General features: G+C 35.6%; 1 protein-coding gene across 1 annotated transcript in view; it reads left to right on the forward strand.

The window, feature by feature from the left end:
- Positions 1-15,056, forward strand: part of LOC131841105 (uncharacterized) — a 30,377-nt gene extending 15,321 nt beyond the window's left edge. The window contains exons 2-6 of the mRNA XM_059189355.1: positions 11,870-12,013; positions 12,106-12,250; positions 14,108-14,434; positions 14,482-14,673; positions 14,879-15,056. Of these exons, the coding sequence (XP_059045338.1) occupies positions 11,870-12,013; positions 12,106-12,250; positions 14,108-14,434; positions 14,482-14,673; positions 14,879-15,056 (986 nt within the window). The remainder of the gene's footprint in view (positions 1-11,869; positions 12,014-12,105; positions 12,251-14,107; positions 14,435-14,481; positions 14,674-14,878) is intronic.
- The last annotated feature ends 231 nt before the right edge of the window (positions 15,057-15,287 follow it).

The following is a 15,287-nucleotide window of genomic DNA, read 5'->3' on the forward strand; positions in this document are numbered from 1 at the left end:
TTTTCTGTATTTATACATATTTGTTTTCTTTATATATTAATTGTTAAATTGCACCGCCTTACTATTATCCCTGATCAACGCGACTGTTGACTGGTAGAGAATGCCATCAGGCATTAAGTCCGCCATGTATACATTCTTGTATGCAAAAGAATAAATAAATAAATAAATAAATTATGGATACTTAACGATTTATAATTACTGAACCAAATGTTAGATGTCAATTGTGAGTTGTAACATTTGTCACAGCTCTAGTATTAAAAGCACACAAAATACGTTTTTAAAGCAATAAAACATGGAATTTGATAAATCCTTTTTTTTCTAATACTTTATTTTTTTCCTATACAAACCACTCTATACGTTTCTTTTGTCAAAAAAAGTTGGCAACCCTAATTGAGTTTGTCTCAATTTAATTTCTCAATTGAGGTTGGAATCGACTATACTCCGTCCCTTAAAAAAACATTTTCAATTTTTCGAATATCTAGATACTTATTACCACATATAAAATTACGAGTCGTTGGTCTAGCGGTTTAGTACAGCGCCTTACTTCTGATAGTCGCGGGTTCGATTCCTCGCATGGTACAAACGTTTCTTTTGATGAGTATAATTGTTTCTATGTTGCCGCTGTGTTAATTGTTTAATATTATTTCTATCCGCATCCATACCAGTTTCAGATATATGTTGTCCTCCTCCTCCAAGTTTTGGAATAACTTGCCTCCTCTCATTCGCACTATAAAAACTTAAGATAATTTAAAAAAACAACTAAAAAAACATCTTCTAATTGAACAAATTACTTTAATCCCTTAAGAGGTCCCGTATCTGCGGACCTTTATTACCCAACTTAGTCCGCAAGCATTATCTTCCATCATTTTCGTCATCATCAGTCTCGCGGTGCCTTTCACCATATCAGTATATGTGTAATCCTTGTTATAGTATTTATGTAGTATAAGTAGTTTAATAACATAATTTACAGTTTATTCATACTTTATATATTTTGACAATGAGCTCGATGTTTAATATTTATGTATTTTTTTTAGTAATAAGTATAGTATAAGTAAGGAGCCAACAGAATATCAGCGCTGCAGAGTTATCTGTAGCATTATGCTGAGTTGGCTACCTTTTCACTTTTGCGGCACATAAAGTCACCTACATTTCTTTTATTAATTCGTGTTTTTTCTGTATCTCATGTGTTATGTGTTTGTAATTGTGAATAAAGAATTTATCTATCTGTCTATCTATACCAAAATCCATGTATATGTATCAGTTATCTAAGTACACATAACACAAGGTTTATCTTTTTTTTTTATTTTTTTTTTTGTGGGGAAAATCTTTCATGTAGACCCGGTCGTCTCAGGAGTTGGACGGACGGGTACTGTGAGACTCCTACTCACCAAAAACCCCACGATATTCCTCCTCCAAAGTGCCAGGGTCACGGGATCGAGCTGGCAATCAACCGCAACCCCAGGCGGCAATATCCCGAAGGAACTACTATCCCGCCCAGGGCGTACCAGAACCAAACCAGCTCGGCCACCGTTCCCCGCGGACATATCCACGAGGATGGGGAAGCCTCCCAATGGCAGGAACATACGAGGAGATTGCCCCACTCACGCCCCAACATAAGCTTTATCTAGCTTAACTTGGGCCTAGATGGCGCTGTGTGAATTGTCCTGAGATTATTATTATCTGTTCAGGTTTTACTGTTTATTTTTTTATATTACGATGGTGGCAAACAAGCATACGGCCCATCTGATGTGGTAAACGGTCACCTATGGACGCCTCAAACACTAGAGGTGTCACGTGCCTATGTCAGTTTTATGGAATAAGATTGTTTTTATTAAATATTAGCAGATTTTTTAAACTATTTTACCAGCTTTTAAAGTCCACAGTATCAATGGAAGTATCATAATCACTAGGACGTCGAATTACCAATGCTTCTGTCTACCTCATCTGGTATAATAGTCATAACGGTTCATATATTTATAAATATTACTAATATTATTGACGACCTTGGTGGTTTAGTGGTGTAGAACACCGCTTTACATCCGATGGTCGCAGGTTCGATTTCTCGCACGGTGCAAACATTTGTATTTATGATTGTTTGTATCGATCTGGGTGTTTTCTGTGTATATTATGTATGTATTCACAAAAAAATCTGAGTATTTATATCAGTTGTCTAGTACCCATAACACAAGCTCTGCTTACCGTGGAATAGATGAAGCTGTGTTAATTGTCGAAGGTTATTTACGCGAAAGTTTATAAGTATGGATTCATAAATAGATGTTTATTACTCTTTCACGCAAAAACTACTCAACAGATTTTGATGAAACTTTACATTAATATAGCTCATACATCAGAATAACACTTAGGCTGTAAATTAAAAATATATTATGTAAATTGGGTAAGTATGATGCAATGAAGTTGCGCTGGTCGGCTAATAGTATGAGAAAGTTTGTGAATGGATGGATTTTTGTTAGTCTTTCACGCAGAAACTACAGAATTTGAAGTTTTTTTTTTATAACGCAGGAGACAAACTATCATGCGGCTCGCCTGATGATAAGTGATTACCGTCGCCCATAAGCACCCGCAACACCAGGGGAATTGCAAGGATGTTGTAAAAAGAAATAAGCTCTTTTCTTGAAGGTTTCAATATCGTATCGGTTCGGAAATACCATTGCTGGAAGGTGATAACAATGTGGTTGTGCGAGGCAAAAAGAGGAGTTTAGTATAGATAGTGGAATATAATTTAACACGTACACAATGAATTACTATCACGAAGAACCTAGTTAATAAAACTATGTGAATAATAGACTAGAAACGGTATGCAACAAACTAGATTTGGGGTACCACAACTCATTTTAACTATACAGTTAGTTTGAACTTAAATATTAATGTTGTATTTCATCTGGGTTAAAATAACTAGATGGAGATATTTTTTAGTTTTACGCATCTTCGTCTAGTCCCGAACTAATTAACTACTATATTAACCGAGAGATTTTTCTTTGTTATACACTAGTGGATCGACCCGGTTTTGCTTTTGTGTGTTTAGTTTGTGTATGTTATGTGTCATATATATTATTATATATATATATATATGTTATGTATATTAACATAACATAACATATCATATCATTTTTAAATATGTATCTATTGGTAAAATATTGTTTATATATATAATAATAATAATAATATTTATTTGTCTCAAACAGAAACTTTTTACACAATACAACTATTGCCCATAGAATAATATAATTTAAAAACTAATGAATGAGACAAAACGGTCACTCGGTGGGGGCAGTGAGTCCACCCTCTCTGCTATTCTGTTATAGCCTTTATCAGTAAAATACAATGTGAGATCGACGACGACGATAACATATTAAGTTTTAAACTTCAACTAACAAAACAAACATAAAAATTGACAAAACAAACTTAAATATATATAAAAATATGACAATAACAACATTAAATAAAATATAAGAATTAATATTTTATCATATATACCATCAGACGCAGACTTGCGTGTACACACAATTATATCGACATGTTATATTAATTTTCATCCTTCTATAATAAAAGCCATGTATTGGGAAGGAACAGTCATAGCTAATGCAGTTCAGAAGCCAGGACTACACATATATACTGAAAGGGATATTATCTAGAATGTGTATTGAATAAAGATTTTTTTATCTCATCTCCCCTCTTAAGGAGAGGAGATGGAGAGGAGCACAGTCGGCCGGGGTTCAGGGCCCCAGGGAGAGAAACTGGCGTACAATGCGGGCAGAATCTAAGAGCACCGCTTTCTGCATCTTTCCCGGGAGTGAGCCGCCCCGGAATCCCAACCGTCTGAGATGTTGTTCCAGACTGGTTGGGATAAGACCGTTCACCGACATAACGATTAGAATGACTTCGGTGGACATCACCCCCCACATTTCGGTCACCTCGTGAGCCAGGTCGAGATACTTTCAAATGAATATACTTTCGAAATACTTTCAAAGATTATTATTATTATTATTATTATATCAGGTGAGGGGGGAAAGGAGTTCCACAGTCCGCATTGTTAGTAATGTGGACTGATGGCCCCGTTGCTAGCAAACAGTAAATAATGTAATGGTACACCCGCCTGGGCGAACAGTTTACGCTGGCGGGGCACCAGTGGAGGACGATAAGATGAGCATGAGGTCAGGTCAGTTAGCCCACTGACATGGTGTACCTTGTCAGTTTGACCTCCACGTGGTTCCCCTGGAAACTATCGTGATAAATTCCTGCTGAATTTGTTACGATAGGCTAACTGACCTGACCTTATGCTCATCTTATCATCTTCCACTGGTGCCCCGCCAGCGTAAACCATTAGCCCATTCAGGGACATCATACCATTATCATCCATAAAAAAAAATTTGGTGATTGGTCTTATACTGTAACATTTGGGAAAGTAGACTATCAGTAATGTGGACTGATTACCCCATAGCAAACTACCATGTCAGATTGACCTCCACGAGGTTCCCCCTGGAAACCATCGTGATAAATTCCTGCTGAATTTGTCATTATGGCCTGACCTGACCATGCTCATCTTATCATCCTCCACTGGTGCCCCGCCAGCGTAAACCGTTAGCGCAGGCGGGTGCACCATTCCATTATCATCCATTAAAAAAACTGACCACGTGACTTTGCCTGCTGTTATTTAGATAAATGATAGACTATGACCGTTTCATTCGTTATCTTAGACTCAGACCACGTCAAAGGTCATTAATTAGAGGGGTTGCTAATAGAGCGAAATACTGGTTCATTGCCAGAAATGTACAATTTCAGTTTGACATTTAGAAATAGAAATAGAAATATTCTTTATTCAAATAAACTCAATACAAGCACTTTTGAATAGTCATATCTTTTTTTTATTCTACCACTCATTTGGAAAACAGACTCGTCACAAGAAGAATGAGTAAGAAACTTGCGTGTTGCTGTTTTAAATAATTGTTATTTTAAATAAATAATTACACAATAACAAGTAAGAGGCATGCAATAATGAACATAGAAACCGCTACGCTTACGCTTCCTAGTGCAATTAGAATAGAATAAAATATAATAGAGTGATTATTGATAGATGATTTTCGTTTATTCATATAAACTTACATTGAAGCACTTCGCTTCACAGCCGCTCCATAAGTCCTTCCTTGGTTTGGAGTGCCATCTGCACTCGCCCTCTATCGTCCAGTGAAGCTGTACAGGCCAGCTGCGTTAGAGTAGTTAAAAAAGGGGTAACTGAATGGTAAATTACGATCGAGCTTCGACACTTGGTGACCACTAGATCATCTAACCAAATCAGATGTACGATTTCATTAATAAACAGAAACAAATATTCAAACTGCGTACTAGAGTAGTAACTGAATGGTAAATTACGATCGAGCTTCGACACTTGGTGACCACTAGATCATCTAACCAAATCAGATGTACGATTTCATTAATAAACAGAAACAAATATTCAAACTGCGTACATACAGGTTGTTTAGTTTTTTATTAGCAATGTGAGCGGGCACGCCGCCGCGTTACAGCCACGTTACCCCAATCTACCCCGACCGTACTTACATCGAGGCTACGCCAGTTTTATTCGGAGCGTTGTCTCGCGTGGACCGCTACACACCAGCTCACTCTTTCGGCAAACTTGGACGCACGTTTCGACAGTGATGAAGTGACATATAATTGGCCTAAATAATTATTAATATACATTAGCTACGTATATAAAACAGTGGGTGTGTTTGTATATTTATTTTCGTAATCGTGTTTGTGTTTCATTGTTTTCTAAGGTGAGTTAGAACATGTTGTTTAATTAAAACTTTCCAAAAAGCCGTGTTATCGGGAACACGCTGTATATTGACTTATAATTTTCAGGTGGTTTTTTTCACACTTCAATATCGAAGCTAGGTGAAAGTGAAAAATTAAATATTTTTATATACATAAAATGTATGCTAAAGTTGCTTTGGTTGTTTGACGTAATTTTTTTTCACACTACAACTTCGAAGCTAGATGAAAGAGATAATTCAAATATATTTTATATATATATCATTGTCTATACATAGTATAAAATAAAATCGCTGTCGCCGTCTATCCGTCCCAATGTATGCTTAAATCTTTAAAACTACGCAACGGATTTTGAAGCAGTTTTTTAATAGATAGAGTGATTCAAAAGAAAGGAAACAGGGACGAGTAGTTAGTATATATATAAATGTGTTTGGTTGTTTGTTGTAATATTACTACTGAACGGCTGAACCGGTTTTAATAAAACACACTAAAATATATTATATCACGATTATGAACATAACTAACAAGATCACGGGTATTAACTAGTCCTGTAATAATGTAACAATATATGATTATGTTTTAATGGATTAGGATAGGATGGTGCTCTTATTATGGGTCATAAATGGATGATAAAATGACCCTGGACAATCTATACTGTAATATCTAGTCCCAAACTAAGCGGATCTTATGTTATGGGAACTAGATTACTGATATAAATACTTATATTTTTTTATACACAATGTACATAGAAAATACCCTGACTATGACCGTTTGTATTAAAAACAATAATATTTCTGGATAGAAATGAAATTGCAAGAATTTACACCGTGCAGGAATCAAACCCGCGACCATTAGAAAGTAGACGGTGTGCTGAACATTATGAGAATAAAATTAGTTGAATTCAGTCAGTCCATTGTGGTAATTTAGTATTTTTTTTTTATGTAAGGATGGTAAACTAGTTCGTCCTACTGGATGGTAAATAAATGTCAGCTATGAATAAATAGCACAACACATATCAGCTTATATGATACCCGTGATACCACTCAAGTATTACCATTCCGTAGGTAATTAAGGTATTATGCCTTATTCTGTAATTTCACTGCATTTCAGAAAAACAGTTTATGAAGCTAGCTGCTAGGCAGATAAAATAGCCACAGATAAGATAATATATACATATAAATAAAATTGGAGTGTCTGTTTGTAATATTGAAATAACCGTTTTTTACTACATGCATATGAATATAAATACGGTACATACACCAAAATAACATTTTTTACATTTTTTGTCTGTCTGTCTATTTGTTGCGGCTAATCTCTGAAATGGCTGGACTGATTTTGACGGGACATTTTTAGTAGGTAGCTGATGTAATAAGGAGTAACTTAGGCTACTAACTTAGGCTTAGAATAACTTAGGCTTTTATTTAAGAAATATTCTTTTATTTTAGAAAAATAAAGTTAATGTCCATGCGGACGAAGTCGCGGGTACAGCTAGTATTATATATAATTGGTAAGGCTTTTAATAACGACTTTTCATAATTTTTACTTCAGTAACTACTATAATGCCTTATTCTGTAATTTCATTGAAAGGTAAGTTAATACAACTTACCTTTCAGCTGAAAACAGCTTACAATGCAAGCTGTTTGGCGACTGAAATAGGTAAAAGACTGAGGAACGACTTTTTATATTTTCTACCTTAGTAACTATAGAGAGTTCCAGAAGAATAAAGTGTATATATTTCAAATCCAAATTCAAATTCATGTAGGATATGTAATCCGGTTATGAACGTAATTTTTTTTATATTATAAGTTTTCTCTACCGTCCAGTTCAGTATATATATCCAAATTAGAAGAACTGACAACAAACTCAGCTCGTATTCTTTTCAAATAAATGTTGTACATGTATAAAATAATACAGATTCATTTAAATTCAAATTTGGGAGAATAGAGTGATTATAGTTATCAAATAACGTCACGTCAGAGCTAATAACTCGACTGGTTAACATAAACCTGATACTTGTGTAGGTAAAGTTAGAGATTATAAAGTTACAAAGTTTTGAAGTATGTACAGTATGTAATACTGAAAATCAGAGTGTTTGCGTAGAATGTCATAACGCTGAATGAAGCTGTTTCAGTGTGATAATAAGAAATGTGTGTAAAAATTTATATGTTTTTCTTTATTATATATATATATATAACAATAATAGAAATCATTCCGAACTGACGGTACATTTAACATATCATAAGAGTCTGTAATAGACCTACGTGATTAAAGATATTTTTAATTTGAATTTGAATCAACCTTAACTGTTTTTTTTTTATCTCAGGACAATTCACACAGCGCCATCTAGACCCACGTTAAGCTACCTAAAGCTTGTATAGATTTTTTTTTTTCGTATATACATACATATTATACATGGAAAACACCCAGACCGATTCAAACTATCATACTCATGAATACAATGTTTGTGCCGTGCGAGGAATCGAACCCGCGACCATCGGACTTAAAGCGGTGTGCTAGACCGCTACACCACCGAGGTCGTCATATCTCTATCGACTCTATGTACATAAATACTATAATTAAAAACAAGAATCCTATTGATTGAACAGTCTAAATCAGGTCAGATTTCGGTTTTCTTAGTCTTTATTTCTCGTCACCATTACTACTAGAAAACATTTGATTGACACAATGAAAATATTCTTTACTACCTGTGCTCGCTACTTCGTTCGTGTGGAATTACCTTATTTTTCTAAAATAAAAGTCGCCTACGTTACTCCTTATTATATCAGCTACCTACCAATAAAGGTCCCGTCAAAATCGGTCCAGCCAGAGATTAGCCGGAGCAAGTAAATGTTATTTTGTTGTATGTACCGTATTTATATTCATATGCATATAGTAAAAACGGTTATTTCAATATTACAAAAAACACTCCAATTTTATTTATATGTATAGATGTATAGATAAAACGAGTTTCAAACGTACTTATTTCACATTGGTCAGGACATTTAGAGATTTCTTTCTCAGTATTTGTTTTTGACGTTTGTTCCCTTACATCTACGAAATTTGTTTCAAAAGCAATGTTTATATTGTACTTTTACATTAAATGTATGGCAGATATGGAAGAAGTATATCTCTTTTTTAAAGGAATAAAACAGCCATTATTGTTAAATTTTTAAGTAACTTTAATTATAAGAGCTGGTGTCTCAGTCAGCGTGAATTACATATGAAAATAAATTGATAATGACTGATAATTATATTGCTAGTATCTATTATTAATCTACATTCAAAACATCTGTTAAATCATATTTACTGAGCAAAGCCTATTGCTCACTAAACGATTATTTGAATGACGAGCGTGCATGGCAATAGTTGTACATGCACGGGATTTTCATTTAATATTAGACTTAGACACCTATATAAATAAACATTATAAATAAACTGGCTTTTAAAAAAATAAGTAATTCAATTGAGTTTCTTGCCAGTTCTTCTCAATTGTATCTATATACTGAATAAAATGGTAAGGAAAAATTATAATATAAAAAATTTAAAGTTCATAAAGTGGCTAAAATATCCTACATGAATAAATGATTTTTTAATTTGAATTTAAATTTAAATTTGTATTCATAATTAATAGCTGTAGATATTTAATTACCATCGTTTCATCGTTACGGGAGCTTTCACTGGCTAGACTTTAAACTGTGAGCTTTTATCGTACTAATTTCACCTTAGTCAGCATCTTGTCTGTTAGTGAGCTTTCATAATTCCTGCACATCTGTCTGTATGTCCGTGTCTGCTCTGTCACGTACAACTTTATAACACGCGCCATTTTTATTTTCATAAATTCTGATGAAATTTAATACACAGGTGTTGTTATGGGAGGTGCCATAAAAGTGAAATGAAATTACGAAAATTATGTTTACCAACATAGAAATGGGGGATGAATCGGTTTTATGCACCCCATTATCCCGGATACCGTTGGAGAGGTCTTTTAAAATGCAATAATGGTTCTTTAATATATTTTTAAAGGTATTACTTCAAAACTAAGTTCACACTTCGTTCATGTGTGCAGTTACGATATCAACGCTAAAGAGCTAACTTTGATAACAAATATAAAGTTTGAAGTTTTAAAGCATATAATAATAATAATAATAATCTCAGGACAATTCACACAGCGCCATCTAGTCCCAAGTTAAGCTAGCTAATGCTTGTGTTACGGGTACTAGATAACTGATACAAGTACATAGATATTTTTTTTTTCACCCAGACCGATATAAACAATCATACTCATGAATGCAAATGTTTGTGCCGTGCGAGGAATCGAACCCGCGACCCTCGGACGTTAAGCGGTGTGCTAGACCGCTAGACCACCGAGGTTGTTGTTAGAGTAGTTTACTTTCAAAACGAATAAGTAATTTTTTTAATTTTCAACTAATATTTTTTATTCATATGTCGTTTAACTAAAGTTAGCAATTTGTTTTATGGCAATTGCGTAAGGTTTTACAACAAAATACCAGTCTGCTATAAATCTGCCTGAAAAAATATTTAAATGTCATATAAAATACTTCCTTTGCAAAAAAGCTTACTATAAAATTGAAGAATTCGTTAACGACAATAATGTTTTTATAGAAAAACTTTAAATCCATAGCACTAACAATATTATCTGATTACACTAATAATGAGTGCGTAGCGATTTCTATATTGATTATCGTATTAACAAGTAGGCATGCGAAGGCATACTATAATTATTATATAAAAAAAACATCTATTCAAAAGAGTAACACACAAGTTTCTTGCTCATTCTTCTTGTGATGAACCTGCATTCCGAATGAGTGGTAGAATCAAAATATGACTATTCAAAAGTGCTTGTAATGAGTTTATTTGAATAAAGATTATTTCTATTTCTATTTCTATTAAAAAAAAGTTAATTTCCACGTAGACCAAGTCAGGGGTAATAATCAGAATAGACTAAAACCAGAGGTATACAGACGTTTTTATACATAGTCTACCTACGAAATCTAGATAGATTTCGTTATTAGTCTAGGAGCTATAGGTATGTAGATACATATCTAAAGCTCCTAGACTAATAGCTTTATATATCAGTAATAACCGGTACGGTACGTGTAGAAATTTTCCAACAATCCGTGTCGACGGTGCAGCTCAAATTTCAATTAAACTCTGCAATACCTGCGCTACATTTCATAGAAACTCTTGCCCTTACAAAATCTGTTTACATGAAGCGTCCAAATATTTATTAATTATTAAGTTACTATATTAAACCACCATCACCATTTGATTTTGATATAATTTGTATTAATCTATTTAATACTTGTAAAATTGCACCGCTATACTATCTCTGATCAACGCGTCGGTTGACTGGTAGATAATGCCATCAGGCATTAAGTCCGCCATGTATACAATTTTGTGTGCAAAAGAATAAATAAATAAATAAATAATTATACGGTATGTACATAAAAAAAATAATTATATGATTTTTTTTTCGTCTTGCCTATCTTTGAAGTCGCTGGCCTAATAATAACAATGTTATAATATATAGTAATATAATATAATATAGAGTAACTTAGACTACTTTTATTTATTTTAAAAATAAATGACGACAAATTCGCGAGTAAAATTTGGTTAAAAAATAATACTAATATTACGATTCCTTTTAATAAACTTTATATTTCTTATATGTCACTTTTGACTAACTAATTGTTTTGTTACACTCCTTCTAACTATAAGCCCTTTTGGGAAGAATACATATTTTTACTTGTATTTGGTTTTTATTAAAATAGTAGTTGTGTTCCCACTCCAGTAACAATAACAATGTTTTAATGCAGAGTAACTTAGACTATGTTTATTACAAAACAAAACATTTATTTATTTTAATAACAAAAACAGTCAATTTCCACGACGACGAAATCTCGAGTAATATCTGGTTTAAAAATAATATTATTGTCGTATAAATCTTTAAGTGCCATCTCCTATCGGAGGTTGGCGATCATTATAGCGATCTTTGCTTTGTCCGCGACGGTCCTGAAAAGAGACTTGGTGCTCAACCCAACCCACTGAGGTTTTTAACCAGGGACCGTGTGCCATCTCCTATCGGAGGTTGGCGATCATTATGGCGATCTTTGCTTTGTCCGCGACGGTCCTGAAAAGAGACTTGGTGCTCAACCCAACCCACTGAGGTTTTTAACCAGGGACCGTGTGCCATCTCCTATCGGAGGTTGGCGATCATTATGGCGATCTTTGCTTTGTCCGCGACGGTCCTGAAAAGAGACTTGGTGCTCAACCCAACCCACTGAGGTTTTTAACCAGGGACCGTGTGCCATCTCCTATCGGAGGTTGGCGATCATTATGGCGATCTTTGCTTTGTCCGCGACGGTCCTGAAAAGAGACTTGGTGCTCAACCCAACCCACTGAGGTTTTTAACCAGGAACCGTCTGCCTGGTCTGCGGCAACCGTGGATTTTTCCTTGTATTATTAATTGCAGAGGACTGTATTTTTCATTCTGCATTATGTGACCATGTGATACAGCAATGTGTATACTATAAGTATAATTATTACATAAGTAGTATAGAGGTAGCTGTCTCCGCCTAACTATTAAATAAATAACGCAGTGCGTAACAGGCCGTCTTTGTATTTGCTTGTGTCTCCCGTATATAACAAATATCAAAAAAGATCGGCCGGTCAATCGCCAATACAGACGTTTTTATACATAATAAACACTTTATTGTGCACATAGAAGAAATACAAAAAAAAACAATAAATGGAAAATCAATCAACTTGCAAGATAGGACTAACGTACACAGAAGAGGTAGATGGCATACACAAGACACTCATCATCATCTGCTTCTTCCTTATCCCATTCATTTGTGGTCGTCGTAATATGTTTTTCGCTTCCATTCATCCCTGTTCGCAGTCATCTCGTTACTTCCTTTCTTACCATATCATCTTTCACACAGTCCATCCAACTCTTTTACGGCCTTCCTCTACCCTTATAACCATCCACATTCATTTGTAACACCTTTCTTAAAATATTATCCTCGTTCCTACGCATTACATGTCCATACCATACAAGACACTATGATTATATTAATCGAATTAATAGACATACATATATATACATATACATACATATATATAACATATTGGAAGATTTCAGAGTTAAATAGGAAAAATGAGCTATAGGGACAGATAATGATACCTTAGACGATTTTTAAATATTGCATGAGATTGAGCGGATCGAATGGAGAGCGGTAGAGAGTTCCAAAGGCGAATGGCTTGGACAGTGAAAGAGTTGGAATAATATGTGGAGGAGTGAGCAGGAATCGTCAGACAAAGGCTTCTGGTGCTACGCAAAGCAGAACCCGAGGATTTAGTGTGAAATAAAAAAATAGTTTTTTTTATTTCACACTAAATCCCCGAGTGTTCTGGAGTAGAGGGATGGTAAAGAATGGTGTAAAGAAGGCATAGCAAGTGAAAATTCCTGCGAAGATGAATGGGAAGCTACTTGAGTTGATTGCGAAAATTGGAAATGTGGTCATACTTACGGAGACCAAATATAAATTGTATTGACATGTTTTGGAGTCGCTCAAGTTTATTTAATTGTTCTTCAGTGAGATTTACATAGCAGGAGTCCACATAATCTAGGATCGGAAGTAACAAGGACATAGTCTACCTACGAAATCTATCTATCTATCTAAAGCTCGTAGTCACCAGTAATAACCGACACGGTACGTAGTACGTGTAGAAATTTCCGAACTATCCGAGTCGCCGGTGCAGCTGAAATTTCAATTGAACGCTAAAATAGCTGCGCTACATTTCACAAACGTCGCCAATTACAATTAGTTACGACTTAATTGGTAAGAAACGGGCGGACGTGGTAATGAAATAACTTCAACAGATTCCAAACATTATTCGTTTTTGTAACTAGTTTGTACCAGCGACTTCACTTTTGTAGACATTTCTAATAATAATCCGGAGAGTGATAACTCTCAATTCGATCTGTAAAGTCGCATTCTATAGAGACGATTTCGGTGGTTTAGCAGTTTGGCATACCGCTTTCGTGGTCGCAGATTCGGTTCCTCACGCGGTACATGTATTCATGAGTATGATTGTTTATATCGGTCTGGTTGTTTTCTATGTATATTATGCATGCATTAAAAAAAAACTAAGTATTTACATCTGTTGTCTAGTACTCATAACACAAGCAATGCTGACCATGGGACTAGATTGTGTTAATTGTCCAGGATTATTTATTTACTTATATTTAAAAATTTACTAAAATACCAATAACTCTTTACAACTGCCTTTACAGATACGCTCTTTCATGTCCGAATAGGCTATCATGCAGAAAAGAAAGTGTGTATATAAATTTAGAAAAAGAGAATAAAAAAGACAACTCGCGCAGCCAGCACGCGCATTCCCGCTCCTTCAATTGCGCGTGCTTTAGCGCTAATGTAGACAAAAAGACTGAAAAAGATAGCTCGCGCAGTCAGCTCGCGCGTTCACACCCCTTCAATTGCGCATGCTTTAGCGCTAATGTAGACAGAGAGATTGAGAAAGACAGCTCGCGCAGCCAGCACGCGCGTTCTCGCTCCTTCAATTGCGCGTGCTTTAGCGCTAATGTAGACAGAGAGATTGAGTAAGACAGCACGCGCGTTCCCGCTCCTTCAATTGCGCGTGCTTTAGCGCTAATGTAGACAGAGAGATTGAGAAAGACAGCTCGCGCAGCCAGCACGCGCGTTCTCGCTCCTTCAATTGCGCGTGCTTTAGCGCTAATGTAGACAGAGAGATTGAGAAAGACAGCTCGCGCAGCCAGCACGCGCGTTCCCGCTCCTTCAATTGCGCGTGCTTTAGCGCTAATGTAGACAGAGAGATTGAGTAAGACAGCACGCGCGTTCCCGCTCCTTCTAATGCGCGTGCTTTAGCGCTAATGTAGACAGAGAGACTGAGAAAGACAGCTCGCGCAGCCAGCACGCGCGTTCTCGCTCCTTCAATTGCGCGTGCTTTAGCGCTAATGTAGACAGAGAGATTGAGAAAGACAGCAGTTCGCGCGTTCTCGCTCCTTCAATTGCGCGTGCTTTAGCGCTAATGTAGACAGAGAGATTGAGAAAGACAGCTCGCGCAGCCAGTTCGCGCGTTCCCGCTCCTTCAATTGCGGATGCTTTAGCGCTAATGTAGAGAGAGAGATTGAGAAAGACAGCTCGCGCAGCCAGCACGCGCGTTCTCGCTTCTTTAATTGCGCGTGCTTCAGTGATTTATAATTAACTAGCTGTACTCGCGACTTCGTCCGCGTGGAATTAAACTTTATTTTTCTAAGATAACAAATAAAAATCTAAAATAAAAGTAGCCTAAGATACTCCTTATTACATAAGCGCCCTGCCAAAAAAAGTCCCGTCAAATTCGGTCCAGCCATTTCAGATTAGCCGGAACAAACGTGTAACAAAGTGCAAAAGAGAGAATACAAAAAATAATAATACAATCATTCACGACTG

This window comes from Achroia grisella, unplaced genomic scaffold (genome assembly GCF_030625045.1).
Source record: "Achroia grisella isolate CSIRO2021 unplaced genomic scaffold, CSIRO_AGI_Agris_v1 utg1063, whole genome shotgun sequence".
Classification (NCBI taxonomy): Eukaryota; Metazoa; Arthropoda; class Insecta; order Lepidoptera; family Pyralidae; genus Achroia; species Achroia grisella.